The following is a 17,204-nucleotide window of genomic DNA, read 5'->3' as shown; positions in this document are numbered from 1 at the left end:
GTTATATGTATTTTTATTTATATGTATATTTTCACATGAAAAAACAAATGTCCCAGCATTATTACTGAATATCAGTCATTTCCCCTACTTGATCTGCCATGCCAATATCAAGGGCCATGTATCAGGTTTCTGTATATGTTCCATTATAATCTTATGGGACCATGGTTTTAAATGTGGAATCATTGATGGAAATGTCTTTATGTCGTATATGGCTGTGTATCACTAGTATATAATATAGCAATATTATGGAGGAACATGTAGATCCAATCACTTTACCTATACAAAATGACTGATATGGTGGGAACACAATAAACACCAGTTTTGACTTTTAGTACATAGTTGCCCTTAAGTAAAGAATTTTGTCAGCCGGGTGCAGTGGCTGATGCCTGTAATCCCAACACTTTGGGAGGCCAAGTCGGGCAGATCACCTGAGGTCAGGAGTTCAAGACCAGCCTGGCTAACATGGTGAAACCCTGTCTCTACTAAAAATACAAAATTAACTGGGTATGGTGGCACGCACCGGTAGTCCCAGCTACTCGGGAGGCTGAGGCAGGAGAATCACTTGAACCTGGGAGGCGGAGGTTGCGGTGAGCCGAGATTGCACCACTGCACTCCAGCCTGGGCAACAGAACAAAATTCTGTCTCAAAAAACAAAAAAAGAAAGTAGTTGGCTCTTCTTGCCCTGGAAGAGTGTCTGTATCCAGGCCCAGCACAGCCAGTTTCCTCCTTTGAGCTGTGTGTGGTGGAGCTCCCAAACTCCTCCTGCTTCCAGGTGCTTTCCTTGCCCTCTGTGTTGGTGATCTTCTTCTCTTCATGTATGTGTGCAGAGCTGAACTCCCTGTTTTCGATGGCCTCTGGCCGACATAGAACATGCTGGGGTGCTGCTCCCCTAGAGGTGTTTTAATTGAGATAAAATGCCTATAGAGAGAGAGGCACACATGTTAAAAGTACAATTTCACAGGTTTTACGACATGTCTGCCCTTGAACTCTTCAATCAACATATAGACATTTCCTCTCATATTAAGTCATACAAAAAAAACTTAGTTAAAAAAAAAAGAAAAGAAAAAGATATAGACCTTTCCATCATACCAGAAAGTTCTTTCTCAGCCCCTTTTAGTCAGTCCGCACCCCAAAAGACAACCACTTTTCTAATTTCTAGCATCATAGATGAGCTTTGCCTGTTCTTCAGCTCATATAAATGGAATCATAGGGCGTGTTATCTTCTAGGTCTGTCTCTGCACAGTGTCATGTTTTTGAGGCTTCTCCATGTTGTTGTCTGTACCTGTAGTTTGTTTATTGCTGACTGGTGTTCCATTTTATGAGTATACCATAATTTCTTGTACATTAGGGTTATTTTCTCTTCCCCTAGATTTGAACTCTATTTTTTTTTGTTGTTAGCAAAACTTAAGTTTGCCCTAGCTTTATTATAGCCACATCACACTACTTTGGGGTTCATAAAAGCCCCCAGGTGCTTTTCATGTCAACTACAGTTGAACCAAATTTTCCAGTGAGTACCTGCACCACAGATTTTTTTTTTAATTAACCTAATGTAAAACTTTACATCCACCCTATTAAATGTTATCTGGTTGGTTTTAAAGCCCTGTTTTAAATTTTGCTTCGGTCATCTGTGATGTTAATGAGGCTTTCCAACCTCGTACAGCTTGCACATCTGATAACTAAGCCTTCTGTGTCTTTGTCCAAGTCTTAACGTGTTTTATGAGAAGGCAGAACCATGTGGCACCCTGTTCCAGACCTTTCTGTAGGTTGACCACAGGTCCTAAGTCAGCACTCTTCAAGTGTGGTGGTTCAGCCAGCTACAGAGCCAGCCGAGTTTCATCCTCCAGCCTATGCTTGGCTTTGCATTCTCTTCATCTTGGGACAAGGGCTGTGTCTCCCAGGAACATCTGCTGTGTCTCTTGGTTCAGCATGGTCTGTGATACAGAAAACTAGTGGCCAAAGGGAGAAGGTGTACTGGTAGACTGCCAGCATCAAATAGAGTCTTGGAGTGGAGCAGGACCTTTATGGGATGTGAGGATCGCCATCTCCAGTGTCTGGCCCATGTCATCAGTTTCCCCAGGTAGGACGATGCTCCAGGAGTGGGCTCTCTCTGGCTTAACTGATGATTGGGTATTCAGGGACACCAATCAAGATGCTCTCCGTCTGGGACACAGACCAGCCAGTAGAGGGTTGCCTCATGAGTGAGGAATTAGAGCAAAGTGCATAGATGGTCTTATGGTTGTTCTTTACTGGTGGCTCTAAGAGTAGTCTGTCCAGTCCTCTCTTTGTCATCTTTATTGTAGCCATTTCATCAGCAAATAATTATTGATGTCTACTTTGTGCCTGGCCTTGTATAAGGTGATGTGATACTGAAGCAGATAAGAACAGGTCCCTGCTCTTAAGGTTCTCTGCGTGGTAGGGGATACAGAATTGTAAGTTGTTGCTCCTGGTAGAGTGTGGTAAGGGCCGTGAAAGACACGTGTGCAGGTGTCCTGGAGCCCAGAGGTAGGGGAGGACAGAGAGGGGCCGATGGGCTCTGCTAACTGTGCAGCCAGATGGATACTGGCAGCTTCCTGCTTCCCAAATGTCCCATATTCTTGGGCTCCTGGTAGACCACACCTTTCTGCTCTGAAAGCATAGAAGTCCCAGTGGGGTTTTGAAAGTGCTGATTAAATCTTAGCTTGACCTGTGTTAAACATTCCATGTATGGCTCTCTCAAGATCTATCCTGATCATCTCAATTTTAGGAAATTCCCTGGACCTCTCCACAGCACTGCAGGCTGTTGCTTAGGGTAGATTATTGTATGACTTATTTTATCCATTTTCCTCTACCTTCAAGGTCAGAACATGACCCTTTTCCTGATCATATGGCTCAAAACTCCCCATACCCACCAGCACACAGACAACATCTTAGATTTTCTGAGGTCATTCCATTGTTCCCTTACCTAGTCTCAGACTGCCAGACCACAGACTCTGGCCTTTGCTTTGAAGAACCTGAAACCTGGGCCTTGGCAATTACCGTGGGTGAGAAATCTCAGGCAATACACAAGGAGCCATATACCAGTGGGTTCTCTGAATGATAAGAACTGAAATCCTGGCCGGGGCGGTGGTTCACTCCTGTAATCCCAGCAATTTGGGAGACCAAGGCGGGCAGATTATTTGAGGTCAGGAGTTTGAGACCAGCCTGGCCAACATGGTGAAACCCAGTCTGTATGACAAATACAAAAAAATTAGCCGAGCATGGTGGTGCATGCCTATAGTCCAGCTACTCGGGAGGCTGAGGCATGAGAATCGCTTGAACCTGGAAGGCAGAGGTTGCAGTGAACTGAGATTGTGCCACTGCACTCCAGCCTAGGCACAGAGCAAGACTCTCTATCAAAAAAAAAAAAAAAAGAAAAGAAATGAAATGAACTCCTGTAAGAGTACACACTTAACTCTGCCAGGGTTTCCTTTCCTTCATATCCTGAACTTCGAGGTCTCCCTGGCCAGGCTCTGTGATTCAGTGGGACCATCAAGAGGGAGCCCCAGAGGCCAGGCATGGTGGCTCACATCTGTAATCCCAGATGTCAGGAGTTCGAGACCAGCCTGGCCAACATGGTGAAACCCTGTCTATACGAAAAATACAGAAATTAGCTGGGTGTGGTGGCACATGCCTCTGGTCCCAGCTACTCAGGAGGCTGAGGCAGAAGAGTTGCTTGAACCTGGGAGGTGGAGGTTACAGTGAGCCGAGATCATGCCACCGTACTCCAGCCTGGGTTACAGAGCAAGCCCCAGAGCCAGACTGGCATGAGGTGTCTGAATCTGGATGTTTCTACACAGACACATCTGCTGGGGGTCAGCAAAGAGAGCTCCTCAAGTCCAAGGGAGCTGCCTCCTGGGATGACCACTTGGCATCCGCCTCATAGCTCCCAGTGTCTCAGGCAAGCAGTTTCTCCAGTGCTTCCCCATCGAGGAGGTGCTAGAGAGAGAATAGAATGGCAGACTCCTTGAGGAAGGGGGAAATGTGCTTATTCACCAGACCCTGATCTTAGACCTGGGAAGCCCCTTTTCACTTGAGGGGTCATTTTAGAGCATTAGAAAGGAAGCTTAATGCATATAATCTCATCGGTGCATTTGGCTACTAGACTTTCCATTTTCTTTTGAGGGGGAAGGTTTTTAGCCATCAGAAGTGCCAGTTTTCGGAGCCTCCTTGGTTAGTGAATTGGGAAGGACCAGGTAACTGTTTCCTCAGAGCTGCTGGGGGGACAGATATATGGGGTTCATTCCCGCACTCTGTCCTGCCTCCGTTTAACCTCTAAGATTGCCAGCCTCTGTGAGATACAGTTCTGTTGTCACCACACCTCGGAGATCCTTTCATTCATTCTTTCTGGATTTACTGAGCACCTGACTTATGTCAGGTAAGCAGCCCCGTGGTGCTCCTGGAAGGCAAATGAAGAAATACATACAATTCAGGGGAGTTTGTAGAACTGTGTGAAGTCTAGGCAGAGCGGAAGGAGAATTCAGGGGAGTTTGTGGAACTGTGTGAACTCTAGGCTGAGCGGAAGGAGAATTCAGGGGAGTTTGTGGAACTGTGTGAACTCTAGGCAGAGCGGAAGGAGTAGACAGTTCTGACTGCTGGGAGAAGCATGCTGACAGTGAGCAGGCCTTCCTGGCAGGGGTGGTAGAGGGAACAGAGGTGCAAGGCAGAAGACACCCAGTTATTGGGGAAGGGTCTGTAGTGCAGTCTGTGGAGCTAGGTGTGAGGAGGGCTCACGCGGAACTGTGGGGCAGGGCCAGGCTTGGGCGGCATCGCCCCCTGAGCTGCATGAGTCATGTCCATAGGATACCCCTACCCAGCTCTCACAGTGGTTAAGAACACAGGTCAGCACTTATAAGCAAGGTATATCTTGGGCAAATTCTGTAGCCTGTCTGCCTTGGTTTCCTCATCTGTATAATCAGGATAATGGTATTGCTTCATAGGGTTATTGTGAGGATTAACTGAGTTAATACATGACAGGTGCTTAGGAGCAGTGCCTGGCACATAAGAAACAACACAGAAGTGTTTTCATTGCTGTGATGCTTGAGGGGTGAGCATAGGAGGGATGGCATATCCTCAAAAACAGCGTCCCCCAGCTCAGTCTCTTGACCCCCAGAGTCTGCCTCCCACCTCTCTTCATTCCATCCCCTCCTCCACAACTGACTTCACTCCTTGACTCTACCCACATACCTAGCTGCTAGAATCAACAATTACCAATATTTTCCATATTTGCTTCACCTATATTTGGATGAAGTAATTTTAAGTAAATTTTAGACAGCATGACATTTCACCCCTGAGGACATAACTTTGCATCTCTAAAAACTAAGGACTTTCTTTACATAACCACAATCTTGTTATTCCACTACCAAATTGCAAGTAACTCCTTTATATCATCCAATACCCAGTCTGCATTCATATTTCCCCAGTTCTTAGGATACTCTTTGCAGTTTTTGAGCCAGAATCCAAACAAGGCCCACATAATTGGTTTTGGTTTTTATGTCTCTTAAGTTTTTTCTGTTCTAGAAGAGCCCCTCCATCCTTTGTTTTTCCTTTTTTAATGACGTTTTAAAAGTCTTTCAGAATGTGGTTTTTTGGATTTGTCTTGTTGCTTTCTTGTGGTGTCACTTAACTTGTTCCTCTATCCCCTATATTTCCCAAGAAATGAAAGTTAGATCCAAAGGCTGGGTTAGACTTAGGTTAAAATTCTCACTGTCACTGTCCCTGTTTCTCTCTCTCTCTCCCCCTGCCCACCTCTGCTTTTGGCAAGACAAGCTCCTAGGTGATACTGTGTACTTCATACTTCCTCATGTCAGAATGCTCACAGTGTCTGCTTATCTTGCTGTTAGCAACACTAAGGTTGACTGATGAGGTCATGTGGGGACAACAACAGCAGGTTTCTCAAAGCCACTGTCTGTGAGGACTCAAAAGACATTTTGCAAATACATATGCTAAACCTTAGACCAGTCAGCAGAAAGAGAGAAAGAGAACAAGTGTGTGAAGACGGGGAAACCTGTGGCTGTCTTTCTTTCCTTCTCCGTCCCCATTGCTGTCTTCCTTTTTTCCTTTCTCCCTCCCTTCTCCTTTCTCCCGATCCTTTCTCTCCCCCTCTCTCCTCCTTCCCTGTCTTCCACATATCCTTTACTCCTCCTCCCCTCCCCTATTCCCCATGTGCACCCCTCCCTTTCCTTCACCCCTGCCCCGTGACCCTTTCCACCTTCTTCTCCACTTTCCACCTCCCTCCCCCGACCCCTCAGATGATTGACGGCGAGGCCTTCCTTTTGCTGACACAGGCGGACATTGTGAAGATCATGAGCGTCAAGCTGGGCCCAGCCTTGAAGATCTATAACGCCATTCTCATGTTCAAAAACGCCGATGACACCTTAAAGTGACTGGCCCAGGGCTGGGCCCTCCTGCGGCCCCTGCTTGGTCTCCCTCTCCAGCTGATGCTTTCTTCCTGACCTGAGTTCCTCATACCCCCACGTCCCCATGTTCCACCTGTATCTGACCAGGGCTAGTCCTTCTTAGAGGGTACATGGGAGCCGAGGAGCCCTGGGGAGGGTAGGCACCCAGCCCCAAGTCCTAGAGCTCATTCGCCACCAGGCATGTCAGTGAGGGTGTGATTGGCAGGGGCATTACTCATGGAGTCAGTGGGACTGTGGCAACCCCACAGCTCCAGTGGACTTTTATTTTATTACCAAAGGGTCTTTTTCTTAGCGGTTGAGGAGAGTCTAGTAGAGCAGCAGTCCTTCAATCTGAGGCCCCTTTCCCTTTTTTGGTATCTCTGTGTGCTTTTCTCTTCTTGGCTCCTTTCCTCCTGCCAAGAATGACCCTGCCACAAACGTATTTACTCCTGGAGGCACCTCCTCCCTTTCTGTCTGCTGGTTTTGCTGCCCTCATTCTGCTGCTTCGTTTCCCGGGCAGTGCCCCCAGCCAGACCCCACTGGCTCTTCCCCCTGAGGTATGTGAGCCTCAGAAACATGTTTTCATAAGATCCCTTGGAAGTCTCTAGCTGCCTTTCTCTCTTTTGCCCGGAATTGAGAGATTCTGAGCTAAGATGCCTTCCTGAACTTGCCCAGTTCTGGACCAGTTGACATTTTAGTATCCCATGCCAAGTCCAAGTTCCAGCAGAATGAGCAGGTGGCTAGAGCCTCTTTTATAGATGGCAGAGGTTGAGGTTCCACTGCTGTTTTCCACACACCCTTCATGTGTTGAGTCTGGAAAGGAGTAAGCCCAGCCTGGTCAGTAGCCTAGGTTAGGAGACCAGCATAAGAATTTGTTAGACAATCTCGGGTCTTTGGCCAGAGGGGCAGCTCCAGCAGGCATAGTGGTGCCTGAAATTAGGAATAGTGTCCTCTGCAGCCTTGGACCTCAGCCAAGGTATTGCCCATGGGGTGATGGCCCCAGGTCTGCCAGGCCTTCTGCCATGAAAATGTAGCACTCTGTGTAGCACACACCCCCATGATATCATTCAGCGTGTCCCTTAAATGTTTACCACTAGCTCTTGCAGAGTCTTGAAGTTGGGAGTTAGGAAGGTGAACTTTTCTATCTGAATTCTCCGGGTCCCTGAAGCCCTCCTTGCCGCTCTCCATTTGTCTTGCACTGCCAGCCAGGTCCCTGCTGGGGCTCTGGGACTTCCACTTCTCTGTCCACATAGGAACCCAGCTTCCACTGAGTCACTGCCAAACCTGCCTCCCAGCCTGGGTGGGAAGGGGGAGAGCCACTGGCAGGAGCCAGCCCCACATGGAGGCAAGGAGTCGCTGCCAACCTCCTGTGCCCAGGTGCTGTTGTGGGCCTGCAGAGTGTGGGGCCGGTGCCTTCTCCCAGACCCCTTCTCTCAATCGTGTGATGCGTGTGTGTGTGCACGTGTATGTGTGCGTGTGTGGCACTCTCAGAAGTGTTTGACAGGGTGCAGATGTGAGGCTCAGTGTTGGGAAAATGCCAAGGGCTATTATTAAAATTTGAAGCTTTATTTTTACCTTAGAAGTGGAAAACCCAGAGCTCTGTTGATTTCCTACCACAACCCAGTAGGGTCCCCTCTCTCCCATGGGCTGGACAGCTTTTTGAGGAAGCCATTCAGCTCCCACAGTTGAGCTCCCACAGGGCTTCAGGTGTCCCTTCCCTTTCAACTGCTTAGAGGCAGCTTTGAGCACAGCCTTCCTGGGAGGAAGCTAGGCAAGCCCTGCTACACAGCAAAGGTTGGGTTTACAAGGGTGACATTGGTACCCCCTTGGCCAAGAGTAAAGTAGAACGAGTCTAAGCCCTGCTTTTATCTTGGTTTTCTGGGTGGTGGCAGAGCTTATCAGCTCCTTATCCTCAGTCGGCTTCTCTAAAAGACGAGAGGTGTTCACTGACTTTGTGCAGTGAGAAGGCAGCAAGTACTCATGGCTGGTGCTGTGGGACCTCACAGCTTCTAAGGAGAGGGACTAGGAGGGCCTTTGCCCTCGGATCTGCGTAATGCTTGCCTGTGGTAAAGGCAAGATGGACCAAGGGCCTTGGAAAAAAGGGCTCCCAGGCCTCTGAACTTTGAGGCCTCAGCACTTTCTGCACTGTTGTCAAACTCTTTGGAAAGAAACCAAATCATTAAAAAGTAGAACGAAATCTGCCTCTTGTCTGCCCCACTGCCCCTTTATCCCCACTCTGTCCCCAGATGATATTATTGCACCTTGACCTGGGAGTGCAGAGAGGGGAGGGAGTTGGCAGAGATTCCTGGTGCCCTCTGCCCTCTTAGCAACAGGTGCCACTTATATTTTGGCCCCTGGCAGCCTCGCCCAGCCCCTGATCAGCCCAGGCCTAGGGCAGTTAGGACCTTTCTGTTTATGTTCTCAAGCAGAGAGAATGATCTCAGAGTTTGCAAATGAAGCCTTTTTTGCACTTTCATTCACATGCACTTTGGTGGGGTTACATTTTTGTACTTGCCTCTTGTGTGTGCACATGTGTGTGTGTGTCTTTTAAGAGAATCTTCTGGCCTAAGCTAAGATGACTCTTGAGGGAGAAAAAGTTACAAACAAAATGTGGTGTGATTTGTCGGTGTATCAAAACAACATAAATAAACTTGAACAACTGAGATTCAGCCAGAGTCTGTTTCTATTTTCATGATAAAACATCCAGAGAACACAAAATGATTCTCAGTAGTGGCATTACTGCAGAGACTGAAGTGTTCTCTGTGTTGTTAGTTAGGGGTACTTATAGTTTTTAAGGTAACAAACAAAAGATAAGGATAAATGGGTGTATCTGTCTACACTGAAAGTGTAAACAGTGGGAACTCCCAGAGATCAGTGTCTAAAAGGGCCTGATCCTTGATATTTGGTAAATGGTCAAGGGCAGAAAATTCAATGAAACCTCTAAATTTTAAAATAATAATATCAGGCTGGGCACAGTGGTTCACGCTTATAATCCTAGCCACTTTGGGAGGCCAAGGAGGGAGGATCACTTGAGGCCAGGGGTTCAAGACCATCTGGGTAACATAACTAGATCCTGTCTCTATAAAAAAAAAAAATTATTTTTAATGATGGCGTATGCCTGTAGTCCCGGCTACTTAGGAGGCTGAAGCGGGAGGATCACCTGAGCCCAGGAGTTCGAGGCTGCAGTGAGCTGTGATTGCACCGATGTGCTCTATCCTGGTGCTCAAATAAAAAATGAAAACATCAAACTTTCAGATGGGGAAATGTCAACCTGAACAGTTAGATTTTGTTACACTTCCCAGAGACTACGAGCAGGTGGGAAAATGGCACCTTTCCACACCGTAACTGGGAACCTACCTGACCGAGACGGGTGCCATGATAGAGTGGTGGTCCCTGGCTTCAATGTGAACTGAACCCTCAGGGCACCCAGGAAGCACCTGGGGTTTGGGGGCTTTAGCTCTAACTTCCCTTTTCATGCTTCTCAAACCTCCTACCCCATTGTCTTGACAGATGTCCTCACCATCCATGTCACAGAGAAAGTGGAAGTCATCAGAAGAAACACCTTCACCTTCCTGCCATCTCATCTGCATGTCTCCTCCCACCCACATTCATTCTGTTTCTTTCCTATTACAGTGGAAGACTTGATGCTTCCACTTGTCAGAAGCTAATCTTCTACTAGCCATGGCTGCAATAAAAGGAAAAGAAACATTAAGAGACAAGAAGGGGCTTTTGGACATTTAAAATGGGATTACGGAGATAAAGATTCAACACAAGGGTCAAAAGATAAAGTTGAGGACATTTCCCAGCAGGTAGAATAAAAAGAAATAGGCCGGGCCTGGTGGCTCATGCCTGTAATCCCAGCACTTTGGGAGGCCAAGGTAGGCAGATCACGAGGTCAGGAGTCTGAGACCAGACCGACCAACATAGTGAAACCCTGTCTCTACCAAAGATACAAAAATTAGCCAGATGTGGTAGTATGCGTTTGTAATCCCGGCTACTCAGGAGGCTGAGGCAGAAGAATCGCTTGAACCCGAGAGGCAGAGGTTGCAGTGAACCGAGATCACACCACTGTACTCCAGCCTGGGTGACAGAGCAAGACTTCACATCAAAAAAAAAAAAAAAAAAAAAGAAAAGATAAGAAATGGGAAAGAAGAAAATGTATCAGAGGACTAGTTGGAGGCCCAAATAGATGATTAATAGAAATTCTAATAAGAGAAATTCTAATTCTAACCGAGAAAACAAATTATATCAAAAACAAACTGAACAAACTTGTATACTGAAAACAAGAAAACATTGCTGAAAGAAATTCAAGAACACCTAACTAAATGGAAAGAGATCTGTGTTCATGGCTAGGAAGACTTAATATTGTTAAGATGTCAATATTACCCAAAGAGGTTTACATATTCAATGCAATCCTTATCAAAATCTCAGCTGATTTTTTTTTTCATGCAGAAATGGAAAGACGGATCCTTAAATTCCTATGGAATTGCATGAGGCCTCAGATAGCCCAAACAATCTTGATAAAGTATAACAAAGTTGAAGAATGAACTGATTTATTTATTTCCTTCCTGCCTGCCTGCCTGCTTTCTTTTTTTTTTTTTTTTTTTTTTTTTTGACAGAGTTTTGCTCTCGTCACCCAGGCTGGAATGCAATGGTGCAATCTCAACTCGGTGCAATCTCAGCTCACTGCAACCTCCGCCGTCTCCTGGGTTCAAGCAATTCTCCTGCCTCAGCCTCCTGAGTAGCTGGGATTACAGGCACCCACCACCATGCCCAGCTAATTTTTGTATTTTTAGTAGAGACAAGGTTTTATCATGTTGGCCAGGCTGGTCTCAAACTCCTGACCTCAGGTGATCCTCCCACCTTGGCCTCACAAAGTGCTGAAATAACAGGCATGAGCCACCGCGCCCAGTCAGAGCAAACCAATTTCAAAACTTACTTCAAAGCCACAGTAATCAAAACAGTGTGGTACTGGCATAAGGACAAATAGACCAATAGGATAGAAGTGAGAGTCTAAAAATTAGTCCATACGTCTATAACCAGTTGATTTTCAATAAGAATGCCAAGTCCATTAAATGGAGGAAAGTACAGTTTCTTCAACAAATGGGTCTGGGGTAACTGGATTTCTACATGCAAAAGAATGAAATTGGATACCTACCTCACCCCATGTTCAAGAATTAACTCAAAATGGATTGATGACCTAAATACAAGAACTAAAACTATAAAACCCTGAGAAGAAAACATAAAGGTATATCTTCATGACCTTGGAATTGGCAATGAATTCTTAGCTATGACACCAAAAGCATAAGCAACAAAAGAAAAAATAGATAAACTGAACTTCATGGCCAGGCACAGTGGCTCACACTTGTAATCCCAGCATTTTGGGAGGCCGAGGTGGGCGGATCATGAAGTCAAGAGATCGAGACCATCCTGGCCAACATTGTGAAACCCCATCTGTACTAAAAATACAAAAGTTAGCTGGGTGTGGTGGCACGTGCCTGTAGTCCCAGCTACTCGGGAGGCTGAGGCAGGAGAATCGCTTGAACCCGGGAGGTGGAGGTTGCAGTGAGCCGAGGTCACGGCACTACATTCCAGCCTGGGCGACAGTGCGAGACTCTGTCTCAAAAAAAAAAAAAAATTGAACTTCATAAAAATTAAAGACTTTTGTGCATCAAAGGACATTATCAAAAGAGTAAAAAGCACCTACAGGGTGGGAGAAAACATTTGCAAATTTTACAAGGGTTTAATATATAGAATATATAAAGAACTCCTAAAAGCAAGCAACGAAAAGCCCCATTAAAAGATGGGCAAACAACTTGAATAGATATTTCTCCAAAAAAATACATGTAAATGGCCAGTGAGCCTGTGAAAAGTTGTTCAACATCATTAGGCATTAGGGAAATGTAAATTAAAGCCACAATGAGATATCACTTTTTACCCATTAAGATGGTTATAATTTTTTAAAAAAGGAAAGTAAAATGGTGAGGCTGTGGAGAAATTGGAGCCCCTGTAGTAGTGGAGATGTAAAATGGTGCAGCTGCTATGGAAGAGAGTTTGGCATTCAAAGCATGATGTAGGCTGAAAAAAAGAGTTTGGCAGTTCCTTCAAAAGCTAAGCATAGAATTATATGATTTAGCAATTCCACTCCTAGGTATATACCCAAAAGATTTGAAAACAGATACTTGGCCGGGCGTGGTGGCTCAAGCCTGTAATCCCAGCACTTTGGGAGGCCGAGGCGGGCGGATCACAAGGTCAGGAGATCGAGACCACAGTGAAACCCCGTCTCTACTAAAAATACAAAAAAAAAAAATTAGCCGGGCGCGGTGGCGGGCGCCTGTAGTCCCAGCTACTCAGGAGGCTGAGGCAGGAGAATGGCGGGAACCCGGGAGGCGGAGCTTGCAGTGAGCCGAGATCGCGCCACTGCACTCCAGCCTGGGCAACAGCGTGAGACTCCGTCTCAAAAAAAAAAAAAAAAAGAAAGAAAACAGATACTTGTATGCCTATGCTCATTGCAATATTATTCACAGCAGCTGAAAGGTAGAAACAGCCCATGTCATCATCAGCAGAAAACAAAATATGGTCTATCCATTCAATGGAATCTTAATTCAGTCAAAACAGAATAAAGTTCTGATACTTGCTACCACTGGATGAACCTTGAAAACACGCTAAGTGAAATAAATGAGGCCAGGCGCGGTGGCTCATGCCTGTAATCCCAGCACTTTGGGAGGCTGAGGCAGGTACATCACGAGGTCAGGAGTTTGAGACCAGCCTGGCCAACATAGTGAAACCCCGTCTCTACTAAAAATACAAAAAATTGGTTGGGTGTGGTGGCAGGCACCTGTAATCCCAGCTACTTAGGAGGCTGAGGCAGGAGAGTCACTTGAACCCAGGAGGTGGAGGCTGCAGTGAGCCGAGATCGCACCACTGCACTCCAGCGTGAGCAACAGTGTGAGACTCCGTCTCAAAAAAATAAAAAAGAGACATGAAAGAACAAATACTCCACATATATGAAATATCCAAAATAGGCAAATTCATAGAGATGGAAAGTAGATTAGAGGTTACCAGGGACTGTGGGGAAGGGGAAATGTGGAGTCATTGCCTGATAATTACAGAGTTTCTCTTCGGGGTGATAAAAACAGATTTTTTATTAATTAGATAATGATGTTTATATAACATGAATATACTTAATGACACTGAATTGCACCCTTAAAAAATGGTTACAATGGCAAATTTTATATTTACCACAATAAATTTCCTTTTAAAAGAGGAAGACATAGGATCCAAGAAGCAGGACACACCAAGGAAAGAGACAAAGGGGATTTTCCAGGCCAGTCACAGTGGTTCACGCCTGTAATCCCAGCACTTTGGGAGGCCAAGACGGGTGGATCTCTTGAGGCCAGGAGTTTGAGACCAGCCCGGCCAACACTGCAAAACCTGTCTCTACTAAAAATACAAAACAAGTAGCTGAGTATGGTGGTGCGTGCCTGTAATCCTAGCTACTTGGAAGGCTGAGGCAGAAGAATTGCTTGAACCTGGGAGTGGGAGGCTGCAGTGAGCCGAGATCGTGCCGCTGCACTCCAGCCTGCGTGACAGAGAGACTCTTATTTCAAATGAAAAAAAGGCGGAGGTGGGGATGGGTTTCCAGAGTGATGGGAAAGGAAGGGCCAGGTTCACCTCTGGACAGCTGTCTAGGTGAGAGTAGGAGGATGAAAGGCTCTAAGAAAAATGGGGGGAAAAAGACTGAAACTGATAATGTATCAAGAGGATATTTTAGCTTTATCAAAGAGTTATGTACACATAATTATATATAATTCTCTAATAATTATATATATTGAATATGTTCAATTTCTAAAACCAAATGAAGCAACTATAAATTCAGGAAAAGCTGCAGTGTGTGTTTGCATGGGCATAATCTAAGTATTCATGTTCTATAGTAGTAAAGAAACCACTTGAAATGTTTTAAACTGAAAGATGGAAGAATAGAAGTATAAGACTATTAAGATATATGGAGGTAAATACCAAGGAAAGCAGCTTAAAAAGATGAGGAATGGGGCAAGGAACTGATCTTTTTCATTATTTGATTTTACACTTTGTACACTTACCACTTTCTAAAAATGTTTCCAAAAAGGAAACTGCGGCCCATATCTGGGCTATGTTTGCCCAAGAGTCTTTCTCTTAGCCCATGTGGATAACAGATTTTTCTCTGGTGGCCCTGTGTCTGTTATTCCTTTTGCCTATGGGTGAATCTGCAGGTGGGGCTGGGGGTGGGAATAGGGCTGGAGCCAGACTAAGGACAGAAAAGTGGGCTGAGGAATGTCAAAGTCCAGGGAACATTTCTGGAGGTGAATTTCCATTGGTTAAGTCTCTTGCTTTCCCCTTATGCCTGAGAACAGGGCTTTGACCTTCATACCCAAACAACAAAGTCCAGCCAGGGAGGGTGGGAGGGGAAAGAAGGAAGAGAGGAAGATGGGAAGGAGACGCATATCTGCAGTGGACTATCTGCACATATCTGCACGAGTGACCTTGGCCATTTCCTGCAGTATCACTGAGGGGGAAGGGCAAGTTCAGCACTGCTGCTAGCCACGTTGGTTGGCACAACTTGTTATAACAATTTGGTAGATAGTTCATAATTAACCCAGCACTCACATGTACAAGAGTTTATCTGTTAGAAATACTAGCAGAAGGCCACAGGATATTAAAGCAGAGAGGTTCTCTGCAGCCTTGTTGGAAATATTGTGAAACTGCCGAAAGTCTAAATGTCCATCAGAAGGAAGAGTGAATAGGGAATAGGGGTAGTGAAAACCCCACACTGAAGTGTGGTGCAGCCGCTTAAAAGATGTATATATGAAAAAAAGTGAATTACTGATGGCCCATTTTCTGGAAAAGAATGGACGCAGTTATATAGATTAATACATACAGATTAATATATATAGATTAAGACATAGACAAAAGTCTGGAAGGATTGTCACCCTTCCTTTTTTTTTTTTTTTTTTTTTTTTTTTGAGACAGAGTCTCGCTCTGCTGCCCAGGCTGGAGTGCAGTGCCGTGATCTCAGCTCACTGCAAGCTCCGCCTCCCGGGTTCATGCCATTCTCCTGCCTAAGTCTCCCGAGCAGCTGGGACTACAAGCGCCTGCCACCACACCCGGCTAACTTTTTGTATTTTTAGTAGAGACGGGGTTTCACCGTGTTAGCCAGGATGGTCTCGATCTGCTGACCTCGTGATCCGCCCTCCTCGGTCTCCCAAAGTGCTGCGATTACAGGCATGAGCCACTGCGTCCGGCCTGATTGTCACCCTTTAGTTAACAGCAGCTACCTCTGGAAAGGAGATTGAAGATGGGCTGGAGGGAAAGCTTTCACTTTTTATTTGACATTCTTCTGTAAGTTGGAATTAGTTGATACACTTTATGCAACCAATGCCAGTATGTGGGGTGTTTTTTAACCAGCTCTGGAAGAGCAGGGGAGAAGGAGCTTGGTGGCACAGCAGCAGCAGCAGCAGGAGCTCTGGAAAAGGGCAGGACCTTGTGTGCTGCCCTGATTTGCTCTGTGCACTTAGGCCAGCCACCTCCCCTATCTGGACCAGGGCCAGACACCTGCTGCTATGTGTGTTGGTGGAGGTGGGGTGTGTAGCCATGCAGGGCTCCTCCAGAGCACAGCAGAGCAGCCAGTGTTTAAGGCACCAGAATTACCAGAAAGTTGTTGACATTTTAATGGAAAGGCAATGGAAGAAGCAGTGTGAAAGTCAGCCTGCTGAGGAGGGGTCACTGGGCAGAGCTTCCGTTACCTGTCCAGGGGTCCAATTAGAACCCAGGGCCAGCCAGGCACGGTGGCTCATGCCTGTAATCCCAGCACTTTGGGAGGCCAAGGTGGGCGGATCACGAGGTCAGGAGATTGAGACCATCCTGGCTAACACGGTGAAACCTCGTCTCTACTAAAACTACAAAAATTAGCCAGGCATGGTGGTAGGCGCCTGTAGTCCCAGCTACTTGGGAAGTTGAGGCAGGAGAATGGCGTGAACCCGGGAGGCGGAGCTTGCAGTGAGCCGAGATCATGCCACTGCACTCCAGCCTGGGTAACAGAGCGAGACTCCGTCTCAAAAAAAAACAAAAAAAAGAACCCAGGGCCTGGGACGCTTTGGGTCAACCCCCAAGAAAACCTTCCCTGTTCTCCAGGGTGAGCTAATCTCTGGTTCCTGAGCCTCAAATCTCTGAAGGGCAGAGTGGGGCATAGGTTTCAACTCAGCTGTGATTCTCCCCGAACGGTGCCAGGGCAGTGCTAGGTTGGGTAAGCTCTGGGTGGCAGTCTTTGGCTTAACACAAGAAATTGCCAGAGGCTGGCTCAGGGGGAAATGAGCTGCCCAACCCTGGAAGTTTCTATGAAAGGACTGAACATAGAGGCTGGTGGCCCCCATTAGGGAAGGGGTGGAGGAGAGAGTTGTGTGAGACCAACCTTTCAGTTGCTGGTTCACTAGGTTCCAAGCGAAAGGGAAGATGACTCAGCGGAGGGAATCGGGGAAGGCTGTGTAGGAGTCAGCATTTAAGCTGGACCTTGAGAGAGTGCGGCAGTTCCAGTGTTGAAAGGGACTTCAGAGACCCTCCCTCCAGCAGGACACACCATCCATCAGCAATTCACATGAGGCTCCGGGAGCTGAAGTCAGTTGCCCATGGTCACATAACAAGTTGTGCTTTTAAAAATTCAGAGAGTCCCCCAGGCAGTGCCCATCCAGGAGCCAGCGGGTGCAGCCAGCTTGGTAATTCAGGTCCAGTTGTTAATTAGTAACTGGAAGGCCCTGA

At 46.4% G+C, this 17,204-nt stretch overlaps 1 protein-coding gene and 1 long non-coding RNA gene across 10 annotated transcripts in view; one reads left to right on the top strand and one right to left on the bottom strand.

Annotated features, from left to right (window-relative positions):
- The window catches only part of LOC105496379 (L3MBTL histone methyl-lysine binding protein 1), a 49,118-nt gene extending 34,878 nt beyond the window's left edge, over positions 1-14,240 (top strand). For 4 of the 9 annotated variants that reach the window (XM_071079266.1, XM_011766759.2, XM_071079268.1 and 1 more), the window contains one exon: positions 6,267-9,076. In XM_071079266.1, coding sequence (XP_070935367.1) covers positions 6,267-6,401 — 135 coding nt within the window. In that variant the 3' untranslated portion in view covers positions 6,402-9,076. Of the gene's footprint in view, positions 1-6,266; positions 9,077-9,923 lie in introns of those variants that run through there. The other 5 variants (XM_071079267.1, XM_071079271.1, XM_071079265.1 and 2 more) reach the window with 4 other exon arrangements.
- On the bottom strand, positions 2-16,947 carry LOC139358452 (uncharacterized). Its single transcript, XR_011613329.1, has 2 exons — positions 16,861-16,947; positions 2-918 (listed from the first exon to the last, which is right to left on the bottom strand). It is a non-coding gene; the product is annotated as an uncharacterized lncRNA (long non-coding RNA).
- Positions 16,948-17,204: the final 257 nt, after the last annotated feature.

The sequence above is a fragment of the Macaca nemestrina genome, chromosome 15, assembly GCF_043159975.1.
Source record: "Macaca nemestrina isolate mMacNem1 chromosome 15, mMacNem.hap1, whole genome shotgun sequence".
Lineage (NCBI taxonomy): Eukaryota > Metazoa > Chordata > Mammalia > Primates > Cercopithecidae > Macaca > Macaca nemestrina.
Note: the sequence above shows the minus strand (reverse complement) of the source record. Positions and strands in the feature narration are given on the sequence as shown.